General features: G+C 40.6%; 1 protein-coding gene across 4 annotated transcripts in view; it reads left to right on the forward strand.

Annotated features, from left to right (window-relative positions):
* Positions 1-25,644, forward strand: part of PAIP2B (poly(A) binding protein interacting protein 2B) — a 42,691-nt gene extending 17,047 nt beyond the window's left edge. For all 4 annotated transcript variants that reach the window (XM_065526980.1, XM_005575632.4, XM_065526979.1 and 1 more), the window contains 3 exons: positions 8,674-8,822; positions 17,992-18,168; positions 19,495-25,644. In XM_065526980.1, the coding sequence (XP_065383052.1) occupies positions 8,685-8,822; positions 17,992-18,168; positions 19,495-19,551 (372 nt within the window). In that variant the 5' untranslated portion in view covers positions 8,674-8,684 and the 3' untranslated portion in view covers positions 19,552-25,644. The remainder of the gene's footprint in view (positions 1-8,673; positions 8,823-17,991; positions 18,169-19,494) is intronic.
* The last annotated feature ends 285 nt before the right edge of the window (positions 25,645-25,929 follow it).

Below are 25,929 nucleotides of genomic sequence, written 5' to 3' on the forward strand. Positions count from 1 at the left end.
TTCATCAGTGGGGCAAACTTATAGGTCAGTATAGGACAAGTTTTAAACATTAATGAAAAAGAGACTGTATTGTATTTATACTGTCTTTCTCATCTGGCAGCCTTGAGTTTAATTTAGAAAATGCCTCTATTTGTAATTTACCTTTGTTTTGATATAATTTACAAATGTAGAGATCACGTAAGTGATTTTCCTCTTTTTCCTGACTTCCTTGTCAACTAAAACGTTTTTGAAAACTTCTTGTTAACTTGTAATTGCAGGTAAGTTCCATTTTCTGTTTGCTTAAGCTCACTGACGTCATATTTGCAAGCACTGTTCTTGCATCAAATGGAAGATAACCAATGGAACATTTGTGCATTGAGGTCAATATAGGAAAGCTTAGCAGAATGACTACTTATTTGTTTTCTGTTAACGTCCATGCAGCTTCTCTGGAAATAAATGAAATGGAAGTACATGGGACAAAATCATTCTAATTCAAGATTTACCTGGAACCTTTTTTTTTTCTTTTTATTATTATTATACTTTAAGTTCTAGGGTACATGTGCGCAACGTGCAGGTTTGTTACATGTGTATACATGTGCCATGTTGGTGTGCTACACCCATTAACTCATCATTTACATTAGGTATATCTCTTAATGCTATCCCTTCCGCCTCCCCCGACCCCACGACAGGCCCCAGTGTGTGATGTTCCCCTTCCTGTGTCCAAGTGTTCTCATTGTTCAATTCCCACCTATGAGTGAGAACATGCAGTGTTTGGTTTTCTGTTCTTGTGATAGTTTGCTGAGAATGATGGTTTCCAGCTGTATCCATGTCCCTACAAAGGACATGAACTCATCCTTTTTTATGGAAATCTTGTATTTCCATAAAATGCATTGTATTCCATGGTGTATATGTGCCACATTTTCTTAATCCAGTCTGTCATTGATGGACATTTGGGTTGGTTACCTGGAACCTTTTAAAAAAAATTCTATATACATGTCATATGTCTCCTCACCCCACCAAAAACTGAACTACTCCCCCTTTCTCTTTTTTTTCCTTGATTCTTCACCAAATAATGGAGAAAATCTGATGGGTTTATTTACTTAGTAAAAGAAAATCTTGTAAAACAAGGAGACAGAAATTATTTTAGTGCAAAGTATGACATGCTATATAAAAATATGTTCTGGCTGGGTGTGGTGGCTCATGCCTGTAATCCCAGCACTTTGGGAGGCTGAAGCGGGCAGATCACAAGGTCAGGAGATCAAGACCATCCTGGCTAACACAGTGAAACCCTGTCTCTACTAAAAATACAAAAAATGAGCTGGGCGTGGTGACTCGCGCCTGTAGTCCCAGCTACTCAGGAGGCTGAGGCAGGAGAATTGCTTGAACCGAGGAGGTGGAGGTTGCAGTGAGCCAAGATCGCGCCACTGCACTCCAGCCTGGCGTGACAGGGTGAGACTCCATCTCAAAAAAAAAAAAAGTTCTATGTGGTTTTAAAAGGCTTTAAAAAATTATTTCTTGTATTGCTTATGTAGCTTTAAAATGTTTATTTGTGTTTGTGTATGTGTATGACCCTGTGAAAAATTAGAAGAATAAACAAAAAGTTAGAAAGTTGGAGTTTGATGCATTAATCCAGCAGCTGTCTGGGCAGACCAACTTACACTTGGGGGATATAAGCATTCCTGCCACCAGGGAAGTGAAATTTCCTACCGTGGAGTAAGGATGTTTCATGTGGCTTTGTAATGGATAAAATCTTTCTCCTGATGCTCTTCCCACTGCTCTGATTTCGTGCTCACCATGCAACCACCTTTTACTAATTAAGCATCCCAGGCATTTGGATTTTGAATGGTGGGAATGTATTAGCTATTCGAAAATAAACAAATATTCCCTTCTGCCTTCCCAGGACCTACACTATCAACTATACCTTCTCCCTCCTGTATGTATAACCTGTCCCTCTCCACTAGACCCTTTCTGTGAACATTTAAACATGAACTAGACTTTCTAATCTTTAAAGATGTCATTTCCATGGACTTCATACCCCTCCAGTTTCTGTCCATCCCTGCCTCTTCCCTTGGCAGCTGGACTCTGAGTTATCTCATACTTGGTATCACCTACGATTCATCCTACCTCCATTTGGCTTTCATTCTCATTTTTCTCCATGGAAACTGGTCTCGTTAAGGTCATCAGAGACTCCATGGTCCTGAATTCTATGGACACTTCTCAGTCTTCCTCCTACTTGACCTTTCAGCAGCCTTCTGTATTCCTACTTTACTGGAATTGGATTCATTCCCTGTGGCTGCTGTAACAAATTACCACAAACTGGTGTCTTAAAACATTTATTCTCTCATAGTTCTGGAGGCCAGAAGTGCAAAGTCAAGGCATCAGGAGGGCCACTTTCCCTCTGGAGGCTCTAGGGGATAATTTGTTCTTTGCCTTTTCCAAATTCTGATGACTGCAGGCATTCCTTGATTTGTGGCCACACCACTCCAATCTCTGCCTCCATGGTCACATTGCCTCCTCCTCTTCTGTGTGTGTATTAAATCTCCCTCTGCTTTTCTCTTATATACCTATCGTTGAATTGAGGGCCCACCTGAATAATTCAGGATGATCTCCTTATCTTAAGGTCCTTAATTATATATACAAACACCCTTTTTTCCAAATAAGGTAGGCTTCACAGATTCCATGGATTAGGACATGGACATATATATTTTGGGGGGCTACCATTTAATCCATCTGTGATGGACATCTGTGATGTCACACTCTTCTGATTGTCTTCTCAACGCTTCTTCTCAGTTTCCTTTTCATGTTGCCTTCCTTCTCTACTTGACTTTTGTGTGTGTGTATGTGTGTTTCTGTGTGTGTGTAACAGAGTCTCGCTCTGTCACCCAATCTGGAGTGCAATGGCGCGATCGCAGCTCACTACAACCTCCATCTCCCAGGTCTAAGCGATTCTCCTACCTCAGCCTCCGAGTAGCTGGGATTACTGACATGCACCACCACACTCAGCTAATTTTTGTCTTTTTAGTAGAGATGGGGTTTCACCATGTTGGCCAGACTGGTCTCTAACTCCTGACCTCAAGTGATACACCTCCTTTGGCCTCCCAACGTGTTGGGATTACAGGCGTGAGCCACAGCGCCTGGCTTCTACCTGACTTTTTAAAATGTTCACACACATCAGTGCTGGGTCATGGACCCTCTTCTCATCTCACTTTGCATTTTCTCCATAGGCAGTATCCTCTATTCCTATGACTTCAGTTACCATTTATATAAACGACTACTCTAACTTTCTATATTTAGGCAGACTTCTCCTATTCTTGGTGCATACAGCCAACCTACTTAACGTCACCATTTGAGTGTTTCAGAAGCATTGCAAATTTAACATGTCCAAAATAGAACTCATCACCTTTTTTACCCCCACGCCCCTATCACCACCCAAGAAAAGTTTGCCCTTCCCACAGAGTTCCTTAGCTCAGTGAATGACATTACCATCCACCCAGTTGCTTGTGCCAAAATTATCCTTGATATTTCCCTCACTCTGACTCCCCACATCTAGTTCATCACCAGAAACCTCCTAAAATAGTTTTGGAGTCTACCTCCTTTCTTCTCACTGCCATCATCTTAGTTCAAGCAGCTACCCTTTTTTCATCTCGATTGGAGCAATAGCTTCCTTACCAGTCTCTCATTATTTAATCTCTGTCTCTCCAATCCATTTTCCACATGGCAGCCTGAGTGATCTCAAAATATGTCGAATCATGCTACAATGCATTATAAGGAATTTGAGAACTCCTTATAATGGCTTCTATTATGTAGGATGAAATCCAAAATCCTTCATGTGGTCTCTTAAGGTCCTGAATGATCTGATCTGGCCCCACCTGCCTCTCCAACCTCATCTCTCTTCCTTGTCATTCTCCGGCTGTATACATACCTACCTTCTTGTAGTTCCCAAAAGTTCCCTCCTGCCTTTGATTCATTGTACATCATTTTCTCTCTCATCCCTATTGCTAGTAAACTTATATTCTTTAGGTGTTGATGAAAATGTTTCTTGCTCAGGGAAACCTTTCTGAACCATCCCCCTCTCCTGGACTAGATTGGGCCCCCTATTGTTTTCTAATAGTCCCTTTTATAGCATGGATCATAATTATTTTTAACTATTTTCTTGTCTCTCTCCTGAGAGAATATAAATATCACCAGGGCAAGGGCTGTGTACCCTATCAAAGCAAGAGTCAAGCACAGTGCCTCAGCACTGAGGGTCAGTAGGCACTCGGATATTAATGAGTGAGTAGATTTATGATCTTAGTTGTTAAGATGTAGCTGAGAGAAAGCAAAACCTGAATCCAGTGGCAGAATATTTGAAATAAAATTTAAAGCTGTCATCCACAATATTTACTTTTTAAAATGGTATTAACCAGACTGAAGGAAGTAATGAAACTGTAGGAAACAAAATAGGAGGGACTAGTTTTTACTTCAGTTGTTCAGTAGACTTTTTCCAGGTAATTCAGTCAAAAGTCCTAAGTAATCTTAGCAGACTGTTATCATAGGCACATTGCAGGTTTGTAACTTCTGAAAAATATTATTTAAGTTCAAAGAATAGCTAGTTTTTGGTGTGAGCATGTTGGATCTGAAAGTTGTGGGTGTTTTAAGTGTTAAACTGATGAAGCATGTATCCTTGAAATATCCTAGATACATTAAAAGTCCTGGAGTTCTTTCTGACTTGGAACAGAAGTCCCTATTTCAAGCCACATATTTTAGACACAAATATGTCTTGACCCTTGACCATGATAGTGCCAACTCAAATGCTTGGCAGGCCTTAGCACCCTTGTATTGACTATTAACAGGGTTGCGAGCTTTCCCATTTTCAGCTAAAGTGACAACTGTTATTTCTTATTTTCAGCATGTTTGACATGTGTATAAGAGGGCAAGTGGGGTGAAGGGGAAATAAGTTTCAAATTGTTCTTAGATTTCAAGATGCAGTGTAGTCACAGACCAGACACAAACTCCTTTATCTACTGTTGAGGTCTAAATCTTAAAGAACTGCTTCTCAAGCAGTGACCTATTTCAAATTGCACATTTGTCTTCTTGATAGATAAAAAGATGTTGTAACATAGCGGTTTGTGTGGCAGAGTTAATTGCTAGTGTTTATTGACTACCTGTATAAGCTATTGTTAGGTGACAACTTACCCCAGAGCTTAGCAGGTTAAAACAACAAATATTTATTATTTCATAATTTCTGTGCATCAGGAATCTGGGAATAGTTTGGCAGAGTGCCTGTGCTTGAGACTCTTACAAAGTTGCAGTCAAGCTGTCATCTGGGGCTGCTATCTCATCTGAAGGCTTGACTGGGAGGAAAATGCACTTCTAAGCTCACCTACATGGTGGTTCATTTCCTTGTACCATGAGCCTCTCTGTAATGTAACTCACAACGTGGCAACCATTCAGCCTCTTAACCCGATTTATGTAACCAAGCATTCCTCCCATCTCTGGAAGCTTTGGGCATATTTTCTTTGTCCTCACTACACTAGACTTTCATCCTTGATGTGGATGAGGATCAAGTGAAATAATGAATGTGAAATGGTGAAATGGAATGGCTAGAGAAACACAGTGCTCAAGCATGAACAGTGACCTTGGAAAGAGCTGGAAACAGAAAGAAAATGTTACATGAAACTGGGAGCAGGAACTTCAGGGAAGTTGTGATGATCCTGTCTTCCCTCGTGTCTTCCCCAAGTTGGAAACATCCAAATGCCTTCCCTAGGAGTTACCAATCTCCAGCAAAAATCTCCCTATTGCCACCTAGCTACTAAAGCCAGGGCACATTAAGCAGCAGTTCACTCACACCCAGCAGGCCCACAAAACAATGTTGTTCTTGAACTATGTGCCTTGAAGTGTGGGTATGAAAGTGCTTTATTAATTTTTAAACAGTATAAAAATTAAGTTGTTGGAATGCTGCTGTTTGGAAACACCAAACTTTCTAATTGTTTGGAAAACACAGGTTGAATAGTACAAAATACAAATCAACACTGTATAATCTATTATAAGAGAATCACTTGCCTAGTATTGACAATACCATATCAGTGTTTTCAACTTCTGTGAAGTATTTGCATTAAGTTCAGTAACAGTTTTCATTGAGTTTATGGTAATTCCCCTCTCCCTTTCTCATGAATAAGCACATCCTGGAATTTGCTATCTGTGCTCCACCTTGCTCTTGAATTAGAAGGGTTTTTTTTGTTTTGTTTTGTTACTTTTTCTTCCTTTGCCTTCCCTTTCCCTTTTTCCTTACAATAATGTGCACTCAGGACTTATTTTTGGGCACAGGAAGATATTTTTTTTAAAAAACTGAACTCTGATTTCTGATTCTGTATAGTGATTTTCCATATTGATGGTGAGAAGTCAATGTGCTAGTTGCAAACAACTGCCAAATCTTTGGAAATAATAGTACAGTATATCTTGCTACCTAGCAAGGTTCAGGACCTTTAAGAGTCTCTGTGCTTAGGAATACCCCACTTACATACAGGGCAAATACTGTTGCCCTGGCATTTAGAACAGCCTTGCTTCTATCATTGTTATGCTACAGATGGAAGTGGTAAAAATAAAGAACTGGTTTCTTCCCCTCTATAGCTTATGAAATTATTATTATGGATCTGTATTTGGAATAGACATTGATTTCTTTTGTTTCTATTTAAAATATGTTAAACAGATATATTTCATACTGGTAGCTTTGTTTAAACCTACAGTGATTTAAATGGATTCTATTTTAAATGAATTATTTTAGAACTATGTACCACTGAGTTGTTTTTCCAGCTATTCTTTACTCTTCACAATTTTACCTTGTCTTTTTAGTATATTGCATTTCTAATATCCATAACAGGTTAGGAAATTGCAAAACAAAACAAACAAAAAACAAAAACAAAAAAAAACTTTAAAGAGAATGAAGAAAGAAGATTTTGCGGTATCCAGAAGCAGAAAATAACTTATTCATGAGTGTTGCCAAGATGGAAAGAACCCCTGGGAAGTAATTTGTTAAAACTTAAAGAAGCCCCAAGGAAGGTGGGAGTCGGGGTAGAGATGGAGTCAAGGTTGAAGGGAGATGAGTTAGAGAAGGAAAGTTGCCTAAATACAATTAAGCCTCAGGTATTTATGGAACTCCTAATATTGTGGTGAGTTACAAAATCTATTAAACTCAATCTTGCTTTTCAGGAATTGAGAATCTAATTGGAAGGAGAAAAATTATGCATATGAAACAACAATTAAGTAGTATACTAAGTACAGAAGGGAAGTGGTGAATAAGTAGAGAAGGAAAGTAGTGAATGAAGACTGGAATGATTTTTGAGGAATTGTTAAGATTTAGAAGAATAACAGAAAAAGATATATTCTAAATGACAGCAAAAACATCAAAATGGGTTTAGAAGCCAAAATAAACCATTTTATTTACATACAATTTTACAAAGCTGTAGACAGAAACATATACATGAGCTAGAAAAAAATTAAGGCCAGCAAAAATTGCCACTAAAAAATTAAATATAATGAATAACATATTTAGTTACAAACTTTCATTTAAATTATAAAAAATAAAAATTATAACAAATATAATACATGTTTTTACAAAAGATACGGAAAAGACATATACCCCAGTAGAAAAATGGGCAAAGTACTTTAGCAGTAAAATTACAGAATAAGAAATATAAATGGCCAGTAAACATATCTTAAGATAATCAGCCTCAGTAAAAATTAAAGAAATGTAAAAAAAATGCAAGTTTTATCTTATGAGATTGGCAATGGTTTAGAAAATAAAACTAATGATTAATACCCGCTTCCGTTGGGAAACGGGCACTTCCACACTACTGGTGGGAATTTAAATTCTTATGGTAGTGTGGCAATGCCAAGAGCCTTAAAAAAGAGAACATAACTCTCCAATGTAACAGCTCGATTTCTAGGAGATATCCTAAATAAATAATTAGAAAAGACCTTGATAAAGCAGAACCTTTATAAACAGAAACATTGGAAACACCCCCAAAAGATGGTATGGCTATATTATTAAATAACATAGGAATGAGAAAAAGCAAATAATGGGGCATGTTGTAGCACATGATCCTATTACTATTGAGAATAGATACTTGGGAAATATGTGTGTATGTTTGTATCTACACAAACATGGGAATTCAGGAAGGTTATATGTACCACATTGTTAATTATTCTTAACTCTGGATGGCTGGACAACAGGTGACTTTTGTTTTTTCCATTTTGCTTATCAATATGATAAACATATTTTTTAATACATTTTAAAGAAAAACAGCTTGAAAATTAGAATAAGGAGTAGGTACTTACGATGTTCATTAAGAATGTATTTTCTCTATCTGTTTAGATGTTAAGGAAGCTGTAATGATCTTCACTAGGTTCCAGGACCTACAGAAATTTGGCATGGGAAGATTCCCACCCCTCCCACCCCTGTCCCACTTGCCTAGAAAGACTAAGTGAGCCTAGGTGTTAATAGACATCTTTTCTTTTAACTTTTAAATAATTGTACATCTGTCTAGTTGTTAACTGTAGAATATGGATGGTTTTATAAGTGTTACAGATTGTTTCTGTTTATCGTTAAAATCTTTGACTTAGAATTTCAGAAGCTTCTGACAGAATCTGCATGTTTTAGATCTACATTCCCTTTATCCTTATATTCATTTTATCTTTTCTTTTGCTCCTCTTTAGGTTCTACCATAATGAATGGATCCAATATGGCAAATACATCACCCAGTGTAAAATCCAAAGAGGACCAGGGGTTAAGTGGGCACGATGAAAAGGAAAACCCATTTGCAGAGTACATGTGGATGGAGAATGAAGAGGATTTCAACAGACAGGTAAAGAAAGAGTGGAAAAGTGGAAGGTTGATGATACATGTAACTCAATAGCTATAATATTTTACTGCCAGTTTGTTACAAAAGAAATGGATACAGTTAGCTTTAGGATAACTTAAAAATTCATTGCGGAGGTCTGGGGGGCCTCATCTGGAATGACCAGGAAACATCTTCATCTGGTAAGAGACCAGAGTGATGGCACCTTGGAGGAAGATATTTGTAGTTTTCTTACCATGTTGATTAAAAGAGAAAACAAATGTCAGACTAATTAGTTGATATCTGAAAATCCTCACGTGAGAGCCCATGTATAACCAAATAGATTTGCATATACTCCACACCATGATATGCCTTCTAAGTGTAGTTCACGTCACACGGTAACTACTGCAGAGGGTCCCTGCCCTCAGCCTTGTTCTGGCTAGATTTGTTTATGACATTTCTCTCAGCAACTGTAGACCATTCTAGAATATTCCCAGAATTTAAATCAGACAAGACTCTTCTCAATCTTAGAGGACTGACATAAAACCCTTGTACCAAACCATGGTAGCTGAGGTCCTTTATCCTGCCCTGATTCTACCTTTAATCCTAGGAAGCATAGTGGTTCTATAACTCTCTATAGTGATCAATGTGAAATTAATTGCTTGAACAGTAGAGCACTAAAAAACAGAATGGTAGTGAGGTTGTTTTTCTATATACTTTGTAGTTCGTTGCTTTCACTTGCTTATAGGAAATGTGATACTCTGCATTTCATTTTGGAAATAAATGAAGACATAAAAGAAGTTTAAGGCCAGGTATGGTGGCTCACGCCTGTAATCCCAGCACTTTGGGAGGCCAAGGCGGGCAGATCACTTGAAGTCAGGAGTTCAAGACCTGCCTGACCAAAATGGTAAAACCTCGTCTCTACCAAAAATACAAAAATTAGCTGGGCATGGTGGCATCCTTCTATAATCCCAGCTACTTGGGAGGCTGAGACACGAGAATTGTTTAAACTAGTAGGTGGAAGTCGCAGTGAGCCAATCACACCACTGCACTCCAGCCTGGGCTACAGAGCAAGACTCTGTCTCAAAAAAAAAAAAAAAAAAAAAGATTAAGAACTCTCACTGAAGGTAAGTATGTTTTCCATGGGACTTTAGAACAGTCGTGTTTGGCATTTTTGTTGACTTAATGGTTTCACTCTGCCTTTATCCAGCCTCTGAATGAAACATATGTTGTTGAAAACATAAAACAGTTTTAACTAGCTTTGTTAACACTCACTGACATGCTCTTAATCCCAGTGATCAGTATTGCACCAGGACTATTAGAAGCCAGATGTCTGAGCTGTGGGTCAGCTGTGCGCTCCTATATTCAGGAGTTTAGCAAACTCAGAGACAGGGTACAAGGAAAAGTGCTGGAAAGCTAGAGGCTTGCAGAGACACACATACACAGACACACACACACATACACACCCCACACAAAGAGATTGAGGAGCTTTAAAAATTACAACTTTTTTTTCTGGAGATCTAGGTAAGCAATGACAGATATATGCATGGCAGCTTCCAATATTGCAGTAAATACCAAGCCCTAAGAAGGGCTGAGCAAATAAACAGTTGTTTGCTTAAATTCCCCCAACCCTAATGTTTTACAGGAATACTAGCTTGGCAACATAATTTTGGGTTTTGTCTGTCTGTTTGTTTGTTTGTTTGTTTGTTTGTTTGTTTGTGGAGACGGAGTCTCACTCTGTCACCCAGGCTGGAGTGCAGTGGCTCAATCTCTGCTCACTGCAACCTCCACAATCCAGGCTCAAACCATTGTCATGCCTTAGCCTTCTGAGTAGCTGGGACTACAGGCATGTGTCACCATCCCTGGAAAATTTTTGCATTTTTAGTAGAGATGGGGTTTCGCCATGTTGGCCAGGCTGGTCTTAAACTCCTGGCCTCAAGTGATCTGCCTGCCTCAGCCTCCCAAAGTGCTAGGATTACAGGCGTAAGCCACTGCGCCTGGCCTGGCAACATAATTTTGAAACTATTATATGACTTCAGGTCATAGGATTAAGTATTTCAGAGAAGCCTTCTTTATCCTTCATTTGGGAGCAGGAGGGTTTAGGAATCTGGGATATAATTGATATTAGTTCTTTCTGAACACCTGTACATTACTCTGTTACACTATGGTGTGCTGTACAGTTTTTATCAGTGCCAACCCCCATTCCATTACTAGCATAGTTTTCATGGTAATTCAGAAGTGGTTTTGCATACCATGTACCTTGAGTTGGATCTTAAGGAGTAGAAGCTGGTTTCTAGCTAGCAACCCTGATATAATGTCTTCTGACTTTCTAATAAAATATCTAACAAAACATAGAATAAGATGAAAACAACTTACAACCCCCCAAACCAGGAGTGACATTCATTGGTCTTTTTTAAAAGATTTCCACTGACTGTGAGGCTGATGGAAGTGGATTGAAATGTAGTTTTGGTGGGGGGAAAGGATTAAGTCTCAAGAAAAGTAGTGAGACTTTTATTTTAAAGTAACTCGGGAAAGAAGAAGTAAGAACTAACATACTAGTTATAATTGTGAATGGCTTATATACCCCAACACCCACACACATACAGAATTTTTTAAGAAATGGGGTCTTGCTATGTTGCCCAGGCTGGACTTGAACCCCTAGGCACAAGTGGTCCTCTCAGTACAGCCTCTTGATTGGCATATGTCACAGTGCCTGGCTAGAATTTCTTTTTTTTTTTTTTTTTGAGAGGGAGTCTCACTCTGTCGCCCAGGCTGAAGTGCAGTGGCGCGATCTCAGCTCACTGCAAGCTCCGCCTTCCGGGTTCACGCCATTCTCCTGCCTCAGCCTCCCGAGTAGCTGGGACTACAGGCACCCACCAACACCCAACACGCCTAGCTAATTTTTTTGTATTTTGAGTAGAGACGGGTTTCACCGTGTTAGCCAGGATGGTCTCGATCTCCTGACCTCGTGATCCGCCCGCCTCAGCCTCCCAAAGTGCTAGGATTACAGGTGTGAGCCACCGCACCCAGCCTTCTGGCTAGAATTTCTAAGAGAGAAGATAGGTGGCGGGCGCCTGTAGTCTCAGCTACTTGGGAGGCTGATGCAGGAGAATGGTGTGAACCCAGGAGGCAGAGCTTGCGGTGAGCTGAGCTCACGCCACTGCACTCCAGCCTGGGCGACAGAGTGAGACTCCATCTCAAAAAAAAAAAAAAGATGCAGTTGGATTAAGGGGAAAAAAAGGGAGAAATCTAATTACATGCAACTTGCAAGATACACTCTCACTGGCTATTCAGGCTACAGAAAAAGATGGAAAATGCTTAGTGAATTTTAAAATCTTGTGGGTCATTTCTAACTAGGAGACTTTTTTTTTTTTTTTTTACTCTAAGCTTCTGTCATTTCCCCATGGGGTGTCTATTAAGTAAAAATCAGGGTAGATATATTCTAAAATGTCAACAATATTCATTATGTGTGAGTGTCGAGATTAGGGGGGCTTTTTTTTCCTTCCAATTTGGTTTTCTTAGTTCTGATTTCCCAACTCATATGCAAAGAAAATGGATTACTTCCACAATAAGGGAAACAGGTTCACATGTAAAGAACCTAAAAGAAACATCTGAATTAAAATGCTTCCGAAAAGGAAAACATAAAATAATGAAGACAGAAAATATCAGGAAATTTCAAACACAAAGCAATATCAGTACTGGATAAAATGGAAATTGAAGGGAAAAAACAGTTCTCTCAAACCCTGCTACTGCTTTATCAACTAAGCTGATTATGTAATATTCTAAATCCTTTGTTGTCATTTCCACAGTGTTCAGAATATGAATAGGAACAAAGATCATCAAGATTCAGGAGGATGGCAAAACCCAGTCCAAGGAAAATAAGAATCATAGTAAAGTGATACAGGAGCTGAAAGACAAAATAGCCAGTATAAAAAAGAACCTAACAGGTCTGACAGAGCTGAATAACACAATGATTTCATAATGCAATCACAAGTATTAACAGCAGAATAAACCAAGCTGAGGAAAGAATATCAGAACTTGAAGACTGGTTCTCTAAAATAAGACAGGCCAGGCATGGTGGCTCACACCTGTAATCCCAGGACTTTGGGAGGCTGAGGCGGGGATCACCTGAGGTCAGGAGTTAGAGACCAGCCTGGCCAACATGATGAAACGCCATCTGTACTAAAAATACAAAAATTAGCTGGGCGTGGTGGCAAGCACCTGTAATCCCAGCTTACTCAGGAGGCTGAGGCAGGAGAATCTCTTGAACCTGGGAAGTGGAGGTTGCAGTGAGCTGAGATCATATCACAGCACTCCAGCCTGGGCAACAAGCGAAAAACTCCATTTCAAAAAATTTAAATAAGACAGTCAAAAATAAAGAAGAATAAAAAGGAATGAACAAAAACCTCCAAGAAGTATGAGATTATGTAAAGAGGACAAATCTATGTATCATTGGCATCCCTGAAAGGGAGGGGACCAAAGTAAATAACTTGAAAGATATATTTTAGGATTGATACGGTTTGGCTCTGTATCCCCACCCAAATCTCGTCTTGTAGCTCCCATAATTCCCCTGTGTTGTGGGAGGGACCTGATGGCAGATGACTGAATTATGAGGGTGAGTCTTTCTTTGCTGTTCTCATGGTAGTGAATTGGTCTCACGATATTTGATGGTTTTAAAAAATGGGAGTTTCCCTGCACAAGCTCTCTCTTTTCCTGCTGCCATCTATCTAAGATGTGGCTTGTTCCTCCTTGCCTTTTACCTTCTGCCATAATTGTGAGGCCTCCCCAGCAGCATGGAACTATAAGTTCAGTAAACCTCCTTCTCTTTTAAATTGCCCAGTCTTGAGTATGTGTTTATCAGCAGCGTGAAAACAGACTAATACAAGGATACCATCCATGAAAACTTCCCCAACCATGTGAGAGAGGCCAACGGTCAAATTCAGGAAATACAGAGAACTCCTGTGGACCTCTTCCTTACACAGTATACAAACATAAACTCAAGAGGGATTAAAGACAAATGTAAAACCCAAAACTTTTTTTTTTTTTTTGGAGACAGAGTCTCGCTCTGTAGCCCAGGCTGGAGTGCAGTGGCGTGATCTCTGCTCACTGCAGGCTCCACCTCCCAGGTTCACGCCATTCTCCTGCCTCAGCCTCCAGAGTAGCTGGGACTGCAGGCGCTCACCACCACGCCTGGCTAATTTTTTGTATTTTTTAGTAGAGGCGGGGTTTCACCATGTTAGCCAGGATGGTCTCAATCTCCTGACCTCATGATCTGCCTGCCTCGGCCTCCCAAAGTGCTGGGATTACAGGCCTGAGCCACCGCGCCTGGCTAAAACCCAAAACTATAAAAACCGTGGAAGACAACCTAGGCAATACCATCTTGGACATAGGAATGAGCAAAGATTTAATGACAAAGACACCAAAAGCAATTGCAACAAAAGCCAAAATTGACAAATGAGATCTAAATAACTTAAGAGCTTCTATACAACAAAAGAAACTATCAACAGGGTAAACAGACAACCTACAGAATGGGAGGAAATATTTGCATACTATGCATATGACAAAGGTCTGATGTCCAGCGTCTACAAGGAACTTAAATTTACAAGAGAAAAACCCATTAAAAAGTGGGCAAAGGACATGAACAGACACCTCTCAAAAGGAAGGCATACATATGACCAACAAGCATATGAAAAAAAGCTCAATATCACTGATCATTAGAGAAATGCGAGTCAAAACCACCATGAGATACCATTTCACACCAGTCAGAGTGGCTATTACTAAAAAGTAAAAAAGAAAAAAAAGAAAAAAAACATGCTGGTGAGGTTGTGGAGAAAAGGGAAGGCTTATACAACGTTGGTAGGAGTGTAAATTGAGCCGTTGTGGAAAGCAGTATGGCAATTCCTCAAAGAGCTAAAAGTAAAACTACCATTCAACCTGGCAATCCCATTACTGGGTGTAGACCCAGAGGAATATAAAGCATTCTATCAAAAAGACACATGTACACAAATGTTCGTTGTAGCACTGTCCACAATAGCAAAGACATGGAATCAAGTAAATGCCCATCCAACAGTGACAGACTGGATAAAAAAAAATATGGTACTTATACACCATGGAATATTATGCAGCCATAAAAAATAATGAGATTATGTCCTTTGCAGGAACATGGATGGAGTTGCCAGGCTATCATCCTTAGCAAACTAACACAGGAACAAGAAACCAAATACCACATGTTCTCACTTATAAGTGGGAGCTAACTGATAAGAATTTATGAACACAAGGAACAACAGACACTGGGGTCTACTTGAGGGAGGAGGGTGGGAGGAGAGAGAGGAGCAGAATAGATAACTATTGGGTGCTGAGCTTAATACCTGGTGATATGATAATATGTACAACAAACCCCTGTGACATGTGTTTATGTAACCTTCACATGTACTTCAAACCTAAAATTTAAAAAATTGTAACATCAGAGATTACTGCTTACAGAGCACTATAACAGATATAATAATAATGAAAAAGTTTGAAATATTGAGAGAATTACCAAAATGTAACACAGACATTGAGCACATACTGTTGATAAAAAGGTACCAATAGGCTTGCTTGACACAAGGTTGCCACAAACCTTCAATTTGTAAAAATGCAGTATCTGTGAAGCAAAGTACAGCAAAATGCAATAAAACATGTGCCCATATATAATATTTTTCATTAATTAGACATGGTTAAGTCCAGTTCCTAAAAATCTTGTTTCTGCTCTCCTTTTGCAATGTTTTCATGGAAAATTTGTGTTATGGGAAAAGGTGAAGAAATTTATTTTATGAAAGGAAGTTGTTTTGGTCTAATGCCCTGTGTTATTGGGTATGGATTTGTGGGAAACAGCAGCTATATGCAGACAGGTCAGCATGGCATGCCTCAAATGGGACCTCGGGGACTGGCAGGATGTGAGTCTGAAATAGAGAAGTACATGAGGTGGGGGTTGGCTAGACTGCTTCAACAAAGATTCAGCAGTAATGCATTGTTTTATGTCTCTGTGAGGTTAACAGCCCAAGGTAAGCATTCTGGATAGACAAGTGATCTGGTGCCCACTTGTTCCCTTCCATGGTATTGCTCTGCCACCCCCAGGGCATATATCAGCTGAGTGGCTGAGGGAACACTGTGAAGTCCAGCAGCTGGGAAAGGGAGAGAGCCAAAGGCCACGGCAAGGGGTCTCCTTTTTTTTTTTTTTTTTTTTTTTTTTTTTTTTTGAGATGGAGTCTCGCCCTGTTGCCCAGGCAGGAGTGCAGTGGTGCGATCTGGGCTCACTGCAAGCTCCGCCTCCTGGGTTCATGCCATTCTCCTGCCTCAGCCTCCCAGTGGCTGGGATTACAGGCGCTCGCCACCATGCCCGGCTAATTTTTTGTATTTTTAGTAGAGACGGGGTTTCACCGTGTTAGCCAGGATGGTCTCGATCTCCTGACCTCGTGATCCGCCCGCCTCGGCCTCCCAAAGTGCTGGGATTACAGGCGTGAGCCACCGCGCCCGGCCGGGGTCTCCTTTTAACCAAGGGATGCCAAAGTGTCCACGTCCCTTGTGGGAACATTTTGTGATGAATAGTCACTTGACCATACACAGCATGTAAGGTGACAAATGTGATTTTAACTGAACAGCCTGGTGCTCTGGGAAGAAGGAAACAAGTTTAAAGGGGACAGACAGCAGTTTCCACCTAATGTGGCTCTATCGGGATCTGTGTGAATTGCACATAGCATGTTTCTGTTACACCTCTGTGCCCAGCAACCATTTTCATTGGTTGTGCTGGTGAACAGGGGTAAATTTAATAAGAGCGAGCATGCTGTAAAGCTCTTGTACAGTCAGGGCAGCTCTTAAGTGGTCATGTTACTTCTTGTGGCATGAGAATATTTTATTAAGTACTTCATAACTGTCTAATTTTCATGTGTGGCTAACTGTAATGTTCAAATACTATTCATAAGTCTCACTACCGGTAACTTTTCCTCTGAATTCATTAGGTAACTGTATATTCTAATTTGGGTAATTATTTTTTGCCTGACTTCACTTCTGGTGGTGGTGCTAGTGAGCTGTGAATCTGTCACCAGGCAGCCTGCAGGAAAGGGATGCCAAACGTGAAGCAAGAGGCCTATCAAAGACACTGAAATCGGCAGAGCGAACCGCACTCTTTACTAAGAGTTAACAATGTCTGCAAAGAAGTGTAAAATATCCTAGATATATATTGCTTTAGTTTAGGGCAATGTTGAAGAAATGCAGAGTTGTTTAAATATTCCTATATTTCATCATTTGAAAGAATACTACATTGATTATATAATTTTCTAGTGGTATGCCAAAAAGTGTTCTTTATGTCTTCCTAATGTTCTGAAAGTATTTTTCTCCCTTGAGGGTTTCCTTACCCAAAAAATGGCCAAAAGCTGAGAGCATTGGTTTTGATTTTATCTCCGCTAGCCAGGTCATGAACTAGTTATATACTTGCTGTATCTTTTTCATACTTCTTGTAAAATGGGAAATTTAAGAAGGGTTACTTTGTAAGAAGACTGAAAAAAAGAATTTTAGGCTCTAAAATGATTTTCCGTGATATCTGTGTCACCTATTAGAGATCGTAGAACATCTGCGGAGACCTTGAATTTCTGTTATTGTGAATAACTATTTTCTTAGTCTTATTATTGATAGAATTGGTTGAGAAAAAATAAAAATTATGTTATCTCTAGCTAGTCATTAGACACATTGAATCCTTAGATCCCTTAGACCTCAGGTAAGATCATAAAATCTTTTCTTTTTCTTTTTCTTTTTTTTTAAGAATTGAGGTCTCATTCTGTTGCCCAGGATGAAGTGCAGTGGCACAGTCTTGGCTCAATGAAACCTTGACCTCCTGGATTCAAGTGATCCTCCACCCTCAGCCTCCCAGGTAGCTGAGACTACAGGCACACACCACTATGCCTGGCTAATTTTAAAATTTTTTTTGTAGGGACAGGGTCATGCTATGTTGCTCAGGCTGGTCTCAAACTCCTGGCCTCAAGCAGTCCTCCTGCCTCAGCCTCACAAATTGCTGGGATTACAGTTGTGAGCCACCACACCCAGCTCAAGATCATTCTTAACTGCAGAGTAATAACTTCTGAAGGAAAGAGGTGAAGGAAAAACTGGAAGGGGTAAGTCCCTCTGTGACAGTAAGTCTGAGCTACTCCCCTTTGCTTGCTAGGTGGAGGAGGAACTGCAGGAGCAAGACTTCTTGGACCGCTGCTTCCAAGAGATGCTGGATGAAGAAGACCAAGACTGGTTTATTCCATCACGAGACCTGCCTCAGGCCATGGGACAGTTGCAACAGCAGTTAAATGGACTGTCAGTCAGTGAAGGTCATGATTCTGAAGATATTTTGGTAAGAGCCATATGTAGTTCCTCATGTTATGTAGTGAAAAGAATATAGGATTTGGAATGACAGACTTTCTTTCTGGCCCTACAACCCTCAACAAGTCTCTGGAGCCCTGTGAGCTATTGTTTCTTTGCTCGTTTTATGGGCATTATTAATAAGGGGTGCATTGAATCCTCATAAAGCACTATGAAACAGTACTGTTGCCAGCATCACCAGTTTTATTTTCTTTTTGCTTGCCAAGATTGGATGCCACCAACCTTTACTTTCTAATGGGATCTTCAAAGTAGAATTGGGATTAAGGATAACAATTTGAACACTGAAGAAGTTTCTTCTCAAGTTATCATTTGCTGCCATTCTTCTCTTTTACTATCCCTCAAATCTGTATTTAATATACTTCTAAATGATTCTGTTATAAAAATTAACTGTTCATTTTGGAAGAAATGTACTCCTGAGAGGTCATTTTCTCCACTTAGAATTAGAAAAACAGATAAATGAATTTCCTGCCTTTCATATTTATGTAGTGTCAGAAGTCTGTGAGCAGGCTGGGCACAGTGGCTCATGCCTGTAATCCCAGCACTTTGGGAGGCTGAGGCGGGTGGATCACCTGAGGTCTAGAGTTCGAGACCAGCCTGGCCAACATGGCGAAACCCATCTCTACTAAAAAAATACAGAAATTAGCCAGGCATGGTGGCGCATGCCTGTAGTCCCAGCTTGGAAGACCGAGGCAGGAGAATTGCTTAAACCTGGGAGGCGGAGGTTGCAGTGAGCCGAGATTGCACCACTGCACTCCAGCCTGGACGACAGAGCAAGACTGTCTCAAAAAAAAAAGTCCATGAGCAATATAGTTTTCACACAACTCATATTCTGAACAATCTTTCCCTGTGGTTTGCTAAGGTGTTGCATATTCACAAGAGAGTAGAGAACCAAAGAGAGTACAGAAAGATGAAGAAAAATAGAGATTGTGGTATCCAACCTGGTCTGATCGAGTACCCAGGTTTTCACCAAGTGAAAAATTAATTAATTGTTAACTTTTCTCAATTAATTGTACTCAATTAATTGAAAAATTCTTCTTGGAGTTGAACTTACAGGCCTCTGAGGAGATTTTGGAAAGCATCAGGAAGGAAACAAGAGTCTAAAGAAGGAAGAAGATGCGCTTGCTCAGGGCTATGTCAGGAGCAATTGAGAACAACCGAGCAATAACAGCCTGAGTTACAAGGAATTTTCTTTCTTTCTCTCCCTAAAGCTAAGGGGAAGGTACTGATAATGATGGACTGGGGAAGTTTTAAAATGCAGCTTGCCTTAGGATTTATTATCTCTTGGTTCTTATTTCAGAGCAAAAGTAACCTGAACCCAGATGCCAAGGAGTTTATTCCAGGAGAGAAGTACTGAGCCGACAAAGCTTTGAGGAGGACTTGTCTGTCCCCACATCTGGGGATAGTAATGCACAAAATAGTGGAGCTGAAGATGGGGATGGGGCGGGCGAGGGACGCACAGCGGGAAGGGGAGTGGTGGTCTCATGATACTGTGACTCTGAGTAACTAATATGCTCAGTCTTATTCTACAAGCCTCTGAGTATTTCTGTTTTGTTCTGCTGATTTTTGTTTGGAGCAGTTTCCTGTTTTGTTTTTTTGAATAGCTCTTTCGAGTTAAGGAAATTGCATTTTCCCCGCTTCATCAGGAGTGTTCTGCGGTGTGTGTTTAAACAAAATAAGCTGACCAAGATAAACTGGATATTTAGGAAATGCCCCTCTCACCCTGCTGTATACTTACCAAGGACAGTGAGCCCCTGGAGAACTTTTTGTGGAATCTATTGAATTGGATGGGAAAAGGGACAAGCAGAAAGAGCAGGTGGTACAAACCAGAATTTGAGGCTCAGCTCCCCCATCGCTGGGGTCTCCTGCAGTGAACTGGGATAACCAATGCCCTGCCGAGCCCTTGCCTGTTTGTCCTGAACCCCATTCAAGAAAACGCAGACTTAGAGTACTTAGTTTACAGTAACTTTGATGATTGTTGAAAGTTGTAAATCAGAAGGTGGGGCTGTGATGGTGGTTGTCACTTGAGTCATTTAGTTACTGTTGTCCTGTTCATAAGCCTGTGTTCACCATCACCATCAGACTCACCATTTATAAGTAGAAGAGCACTGTTGTTGATCTGCCACCTCATCTTTCATGAAGTCTATTCCCCGGCCTCCTTTCCACCCTATCCTACTCTGTTTTTAAGAAAAGATATTGCTGCCAAAGGCATAGGGGAGGCCTGGTGTGCTGACAATTAGCATGAGCCTGCAGAAGTCATCCTTGAATCTGCTGTGTCTAAATTTTATTTGGACAGCCTTTTTTTTTCCAGCCTCAACACTTGGTCTTCCTGGTGTCTCAATACCCTCAGACAAGTTTATGCACGTTTTAAAGGATATATTTTTCAGGACACTAGTAAGAAGCTCAGTTCACAGTTTGGATATTTCTTCCCACATTACAGAATTTTGGAAAGGAACTCAAAACTAGCCTAGGAAAGTGAGTCCTGCTTGACCCATGTGACTGTGTACCTGACCCTCTGGGATCTTTTCAGCTATTAAAACATTTTACTGTTCCCACATACCCAGCTTTGCAGGTTTCCTAGATTGACCTCTTAGGATATGTTTCTTTGTCTTTCCTGCCTTTAACTTGTTGGGGTCTTTTGTTGCTACCCCTAAAGCACTAAACTGGGTGCTAGGAGCTGCCTTTGTATATAGAGATGTAGATGGCAGTGTGATGTATAAGAGACCATCCAGGCCATTCTCCCAGGGATGAGGACTTGAAGAGCCCTAAAGATAATAGTGGCTTCTCTCTGATTGCTACTATGCTGTGTGATAGGCCTAATAGGGAAAAGATATGTAACTTGAAATAAAGTTGGCATAAATTCAGTATGTGGATGTGGGACAGAGGTTGGAAGGAAAGGACTAGGGTATGGAAAGCTGAAGAAATTCTCCTTTTGAGCTCTCGTTGACTCTTTGAACAGTGACAAGCTAATGCCAGATTTAAAATACACATTTTTTCCTATTTAAGTCTGTAGGATTATATCACTTGAAAAGTTGCATTCCTTGTTAGGTCACATGTCATAGGAGAGTAGCTTAGAGAACTTGCATTACCAGACAGACACATTAATTCCCAAAGCCTCTGTGTTGAGAAAATGAAACTGTTAACTCTTTTTCAGGGAGGAATATGAATAAAGAAACTTCTTTATTCAAGCTTCAGCTTTCAGCTGGGTTGTTCCCTCTAAAAAGGAAAGGACATTGCAAGTGCATAGAGGAAATCTCTCCCTTCTGGGACTGCTTTTCCTCCTTCATCCTCCATGAGCCTGTCCAAGCTCAGAATTCTGAAGGTGGTTAGAAATGTGTTGGGATTGCAGAGAGAAAGGAGCTCGTCTTTCCTTCTGCTGTGCTGGTCTGTTTTGGATGTCAGTCTTCAGCCTGGTTTCACAAGGCATATTTGGTCAGGACTATGAAAACTTCCTGCCAGTTTAGCATGGACACTGAGGGCTGGCATTTCTAGTCCTCTGCAGACACTGAATGTGCTGACTCCAGGTATAGGAAGCAGCTAGCAAAGTGATTCTTTTTAAAATGCACAGGACTCTGCTTCCAGTGGTTCCTCTTGTAGTCCAACTCTTTTTTGCCATCTATTTTATGTTGGGAGGTGGGGGCACAATTGTCACTCACAACATAGGCTCTGCTAGTTAGAGTTTGCTACCTTCTTAGCAGAAAATGCATCTTGTTGGACCTTCACTGGGGAAAGGCTGGGAGCCTCTGGCTGTCTTTGACTTTTCTCACAGGAGTAGAACCAGCAAGCCAGGCTGGAACCCTTTACCCTTGAATGGTGACGCTTGTATTTGTAAGGGGTGATGTTGAATTTAAGCCACTACTCTGTTTAAACTTTTTTTTTTAATTGGCAACTAGAAGTTTGAGAATTTGTATAGAAATAGAACATGTAGGCTGGGCTTAGTGGCTCACACCTGCAATCCCAGCACTTTGGGAGGCCGAGGCAGGTGGATCATGAGGTCAGGAGTTCAAGACCAACCTGGCCAACATGGTGAAACCCCATCTCTACTAAAAATACAAAAATTACCCAGGTGCGGTGGCAGGCACCTATAATCCCAGCTACTCAGGAGGCTGAGGCAGGAGAATTGCTTGAACCCAGTGGGTGGAGGTTGCAGTGAGCTAATATTGCGCCACTGCACTCTAGCCTGGGTGACAGAGCAAGACTCCGTCTCAAAAAAAAAAGAAGTAGAACATGTATTTTTAACAGTTGCCAATCTGGCTGGTCCCAGTGTTAGTTTATTAGTGATTGATCTGTAATTATTGGGATTATTTATTCAACTCTAAAATTCCAAGATGAAAATAATTTATCTCTCTATTTTCAAGGGAAAAAAAGCGAAATGAATGCCTTTTCAGTTTCTCCACCTTTGAACTGCAGCAGAAAATTCAAGGATACAGCCTAGGCCTGGGCAAATGCAGCCCTGGGTCTTTGGGCCAGTTTCTGGCAATAATAGTTGACTTTTGGGAATCACATAAGGGTGAAACCAGAAACCATCCTAAGGAAAAGGCTTGACCTTTGTAGCACCTTTAGTTTCCAAAATCACAGCAGCTGGGGTCCCTTTTTTTTTTTTTTTTTTTTTAAAGCATAGTCTCACTCTGTCACCCAGGCTGGAGTGCAGTGATATGACCATAGCTCACTGCAGCCTCAAATTCCTGGGCTCAAGCAATCCTCACATCTCAGCCTCCTGAGTAGCTGGGACAATAGGCATGCACCATCACGGCCAGCTAATTATTTTTATTATTTTTATTTTTTGTAGAGACTGGATCTTGCTCTATTTCCCAAGCTGTTCTTAAATTTTTGTGCTCAAGTGATTATCCCACCTCAGCCTCCCAAAGTGCTGGGGATTATAGGCTGGGCGTGGTGAGCCACCCGAGCCTGCACTCTCTTTAATTAAGGTTATAAAGCTAACCATGGCTTAAAATACTAAGCAGCATTTTCCAAATTGTTGATTACTATTACATTGGTTTTGGAGAAGCTGGGAAGTAAGGCAGTGAGGTGAATACTCTGATAGTTAACACGTGTTAGAGAGGAAAGTTGTGCGAAGAGGCCGCCAAAGTAAACAGCATGAATGAATCTTGTATTAGGGCGGCTGCAAACCCCAGGTAGAAAAATGACAGCCCAGGCTCCTGAACCATCGGGAACCCAGGAGTCTGCCCTACTGTGAGGAGGGGGCAGGCCTTCTTCAATAAGGGTCCCACCATCACGGGCTAATAATCTTTCACAGTTTAGGTGATATTGAGGTATTGGGACTGTTAGAAATCTGACAGATTTGACCAAGATTTGGAGATGTGCACATATTGGGAAGGACTGGGTGTCCCTAGCCACTCTTCTCTGGGATAACGCGGACGTCATTAGTTTGGGAAGCGGGTGGGGAGAAGAGGAGGATTGACTCCGATTTGGAGTGTAGTGGGGGCCTTGATGTCCTTCTGCCTCTGCCCACATTTCCCCGTGTGACTCACTGCAGCCCGCATTGCTCACAGGGATCATTAGTTCTCCCGGTAGGCAGAGCACCTTCTGCAGACGCTGCTCTGCTGCCTTGTGAATTTCCTCCACAGACTTGGTTGGTTATAATTTGAAAACAGTTTTTTGTTTTTTGGTTTTTGTGGTTTTTTTCCTTTGTTTTAATCTTCTCATACTGAAACTGCTATTCATGACAGGGAAAGGGGAGCAGGAAGCCAACCCAGGGAAACATGAGAGTTTCCTGCATACCACTTGGCCACCTGCCCTCACTGGCCAAACCCCCACTGCTGTTCCCAGTCAGTCTGGTTTTTAGAGGCATCATGGGACTAGAACAGCTGGATACACTATTCTCGACAGGGTGTCAGGCAGGAGTCCCAGGGGACAGGAGAGAAATCTGTAAAGGGACAGATGCACCATCTTTATTTTAAAGGAAAAAGCTCCCTCAGATTTTGTTACTAGAAGTCTCCTTTGTGACATTTGCTGAGCTTTCTCCCCAGTCCTACCTTCCTATTGGCTACCTTTTATATAAAAATAATAAACATTTTAGACTAATATGACAAAAATGAGATAAAATCTTTAAAATATTTTACTAGTTTACAGTTACTAAAATGTGCTTACTATAAAATAGTAAAATATTTTACTCTGTAAATCATCACTAAGTAATTCTGTCCTGTTGATTGTGAGCCTTCAAAAATGTTTAATACTTGAAGGATGGTTTGGGAGGCAGGGAGTCCTTTTCTTAAAAACAAAACAACTTTAATGAGGCATATGTTACATATCATAAAACACCCATTTCAAGTGTACAATTCAGTGATTTTAGTAACTTCCCTCAGTGGTGTAGCTATAACTATTACTCAGTTTTAGAACATTTTTATCCCTTCTGATAAGATCCTTCATGCTGTTTTACAGTTAATCCTGTTCTTACCCCCAGCAACCACCAATCTACTTTCTCTATAAATTTGCCTTTTCTAGACAGTTCGAATCAATGGAATCATACAATATGCGGTCTCTTGGGTCTGGCTTTTTTACTTAGCTAATGTTTTTGAGGTTCGTCCATGACATACAACATGTTTTGGTAGTTTGTTCCTTTTATTGCTGAGTAGAATTCCATTGATGGATGTACCACATTTTGTCAGCAGAGAGCCTTTTAAACTTGGATTCCAGCTTCCTGTGGTCTAAATGGAACCCTCCGAACAGGACTTATAGGGGAAGCTGCTGTGCCTGTCAAAGAAAACCTACTAATCAGAACGAGCTTTGCCATCCGGCGTCAGAACTGCTGCAGAAATTTTTACAATTTTGCAACTTCTTTTTTTACAAGGAACTTTTGTGCTACTACACATCAGGACTTTTGAAGCATCCGATAAATCCATGTAATAAATATGAGCGTGTGTCTGAGTGGACAAGAAAGTGAAACCATCCATGCTACATTGGATAATTTTTCCTCCCCCAGACTGGACAGGGAATCTCAGCTTTCGAAATAGAGTATCCTGTCTCCATTTACAAAGCTGCACAGGTATTAAAGATCGTGCTGCCTTTGTTAGGCAGATTTGGAGGGGAGGCCCAACAGCAAAGATGGAGAGGAAAAGGGAGTGGAACTTGTGGAACAGGAAGCCCCCCAGGGTCTGTGCAGGGCTGCTCAGCTCTTGAGGATATTGTAGATGGTGAGGTAGTGATGGTGTCCCGGGGCAGCCCAGCACCTCCACTGGGCCCAGAAGGTCTTGACTTTGGACACTTACCCTTGTTTCACAAGTGTTTAAAAGCTGTTTTTGCTTTTGTTTTTTTTTCCTAATCATTACTTGGTAGTTACTAATCCTTCTTTGGGGGAGGGACAGGGCTTTAAAATGGAAGAAAATAATTTTCATAAAAATATCAAAAATGGAAAAACTTTACTTTGTAAAAACTTTGCTATACAAACCAAATGGCAGCTGTTGAGAATCTCAATAAAATGTTAAATGCATTTGCTGGCAGTGGTACCCTTTTGCCTAAAGTTGGGTCACTGTGTCATACCATGTGTGTTTGGGGGCAGTGGGGAGGTGTGAAATTTTTTGTCTCACACGTAAGTTGTCTCATGGGTCATAATCTTAGTTGCAGTTTTCCTTTCAAATAGGGTTACAAAGCAGAAACCATGGGCCTGGAAGTGACAGACCCGAGTGAATCCCACCTTCACTACTTTGTGCCATTGGCCTGAACTTTATTTACAAATAATCTCTTTATTTGTAAATAACCTCTGCCCTGGAACTAT

The sequence above is a fragment of the Macaca fascicularis genome, chromosome 13, assembly GCF_037993035.2.
Source record: "Macaca fascicularis isolate 582-1 chromosome 13, T2T-MFA8v1.1".
NCBI lineage: Eukaryota > Metazoa > Chordata > Mammalia > Primates > Cercopithecidae > Macaca > Macaca fascicularis.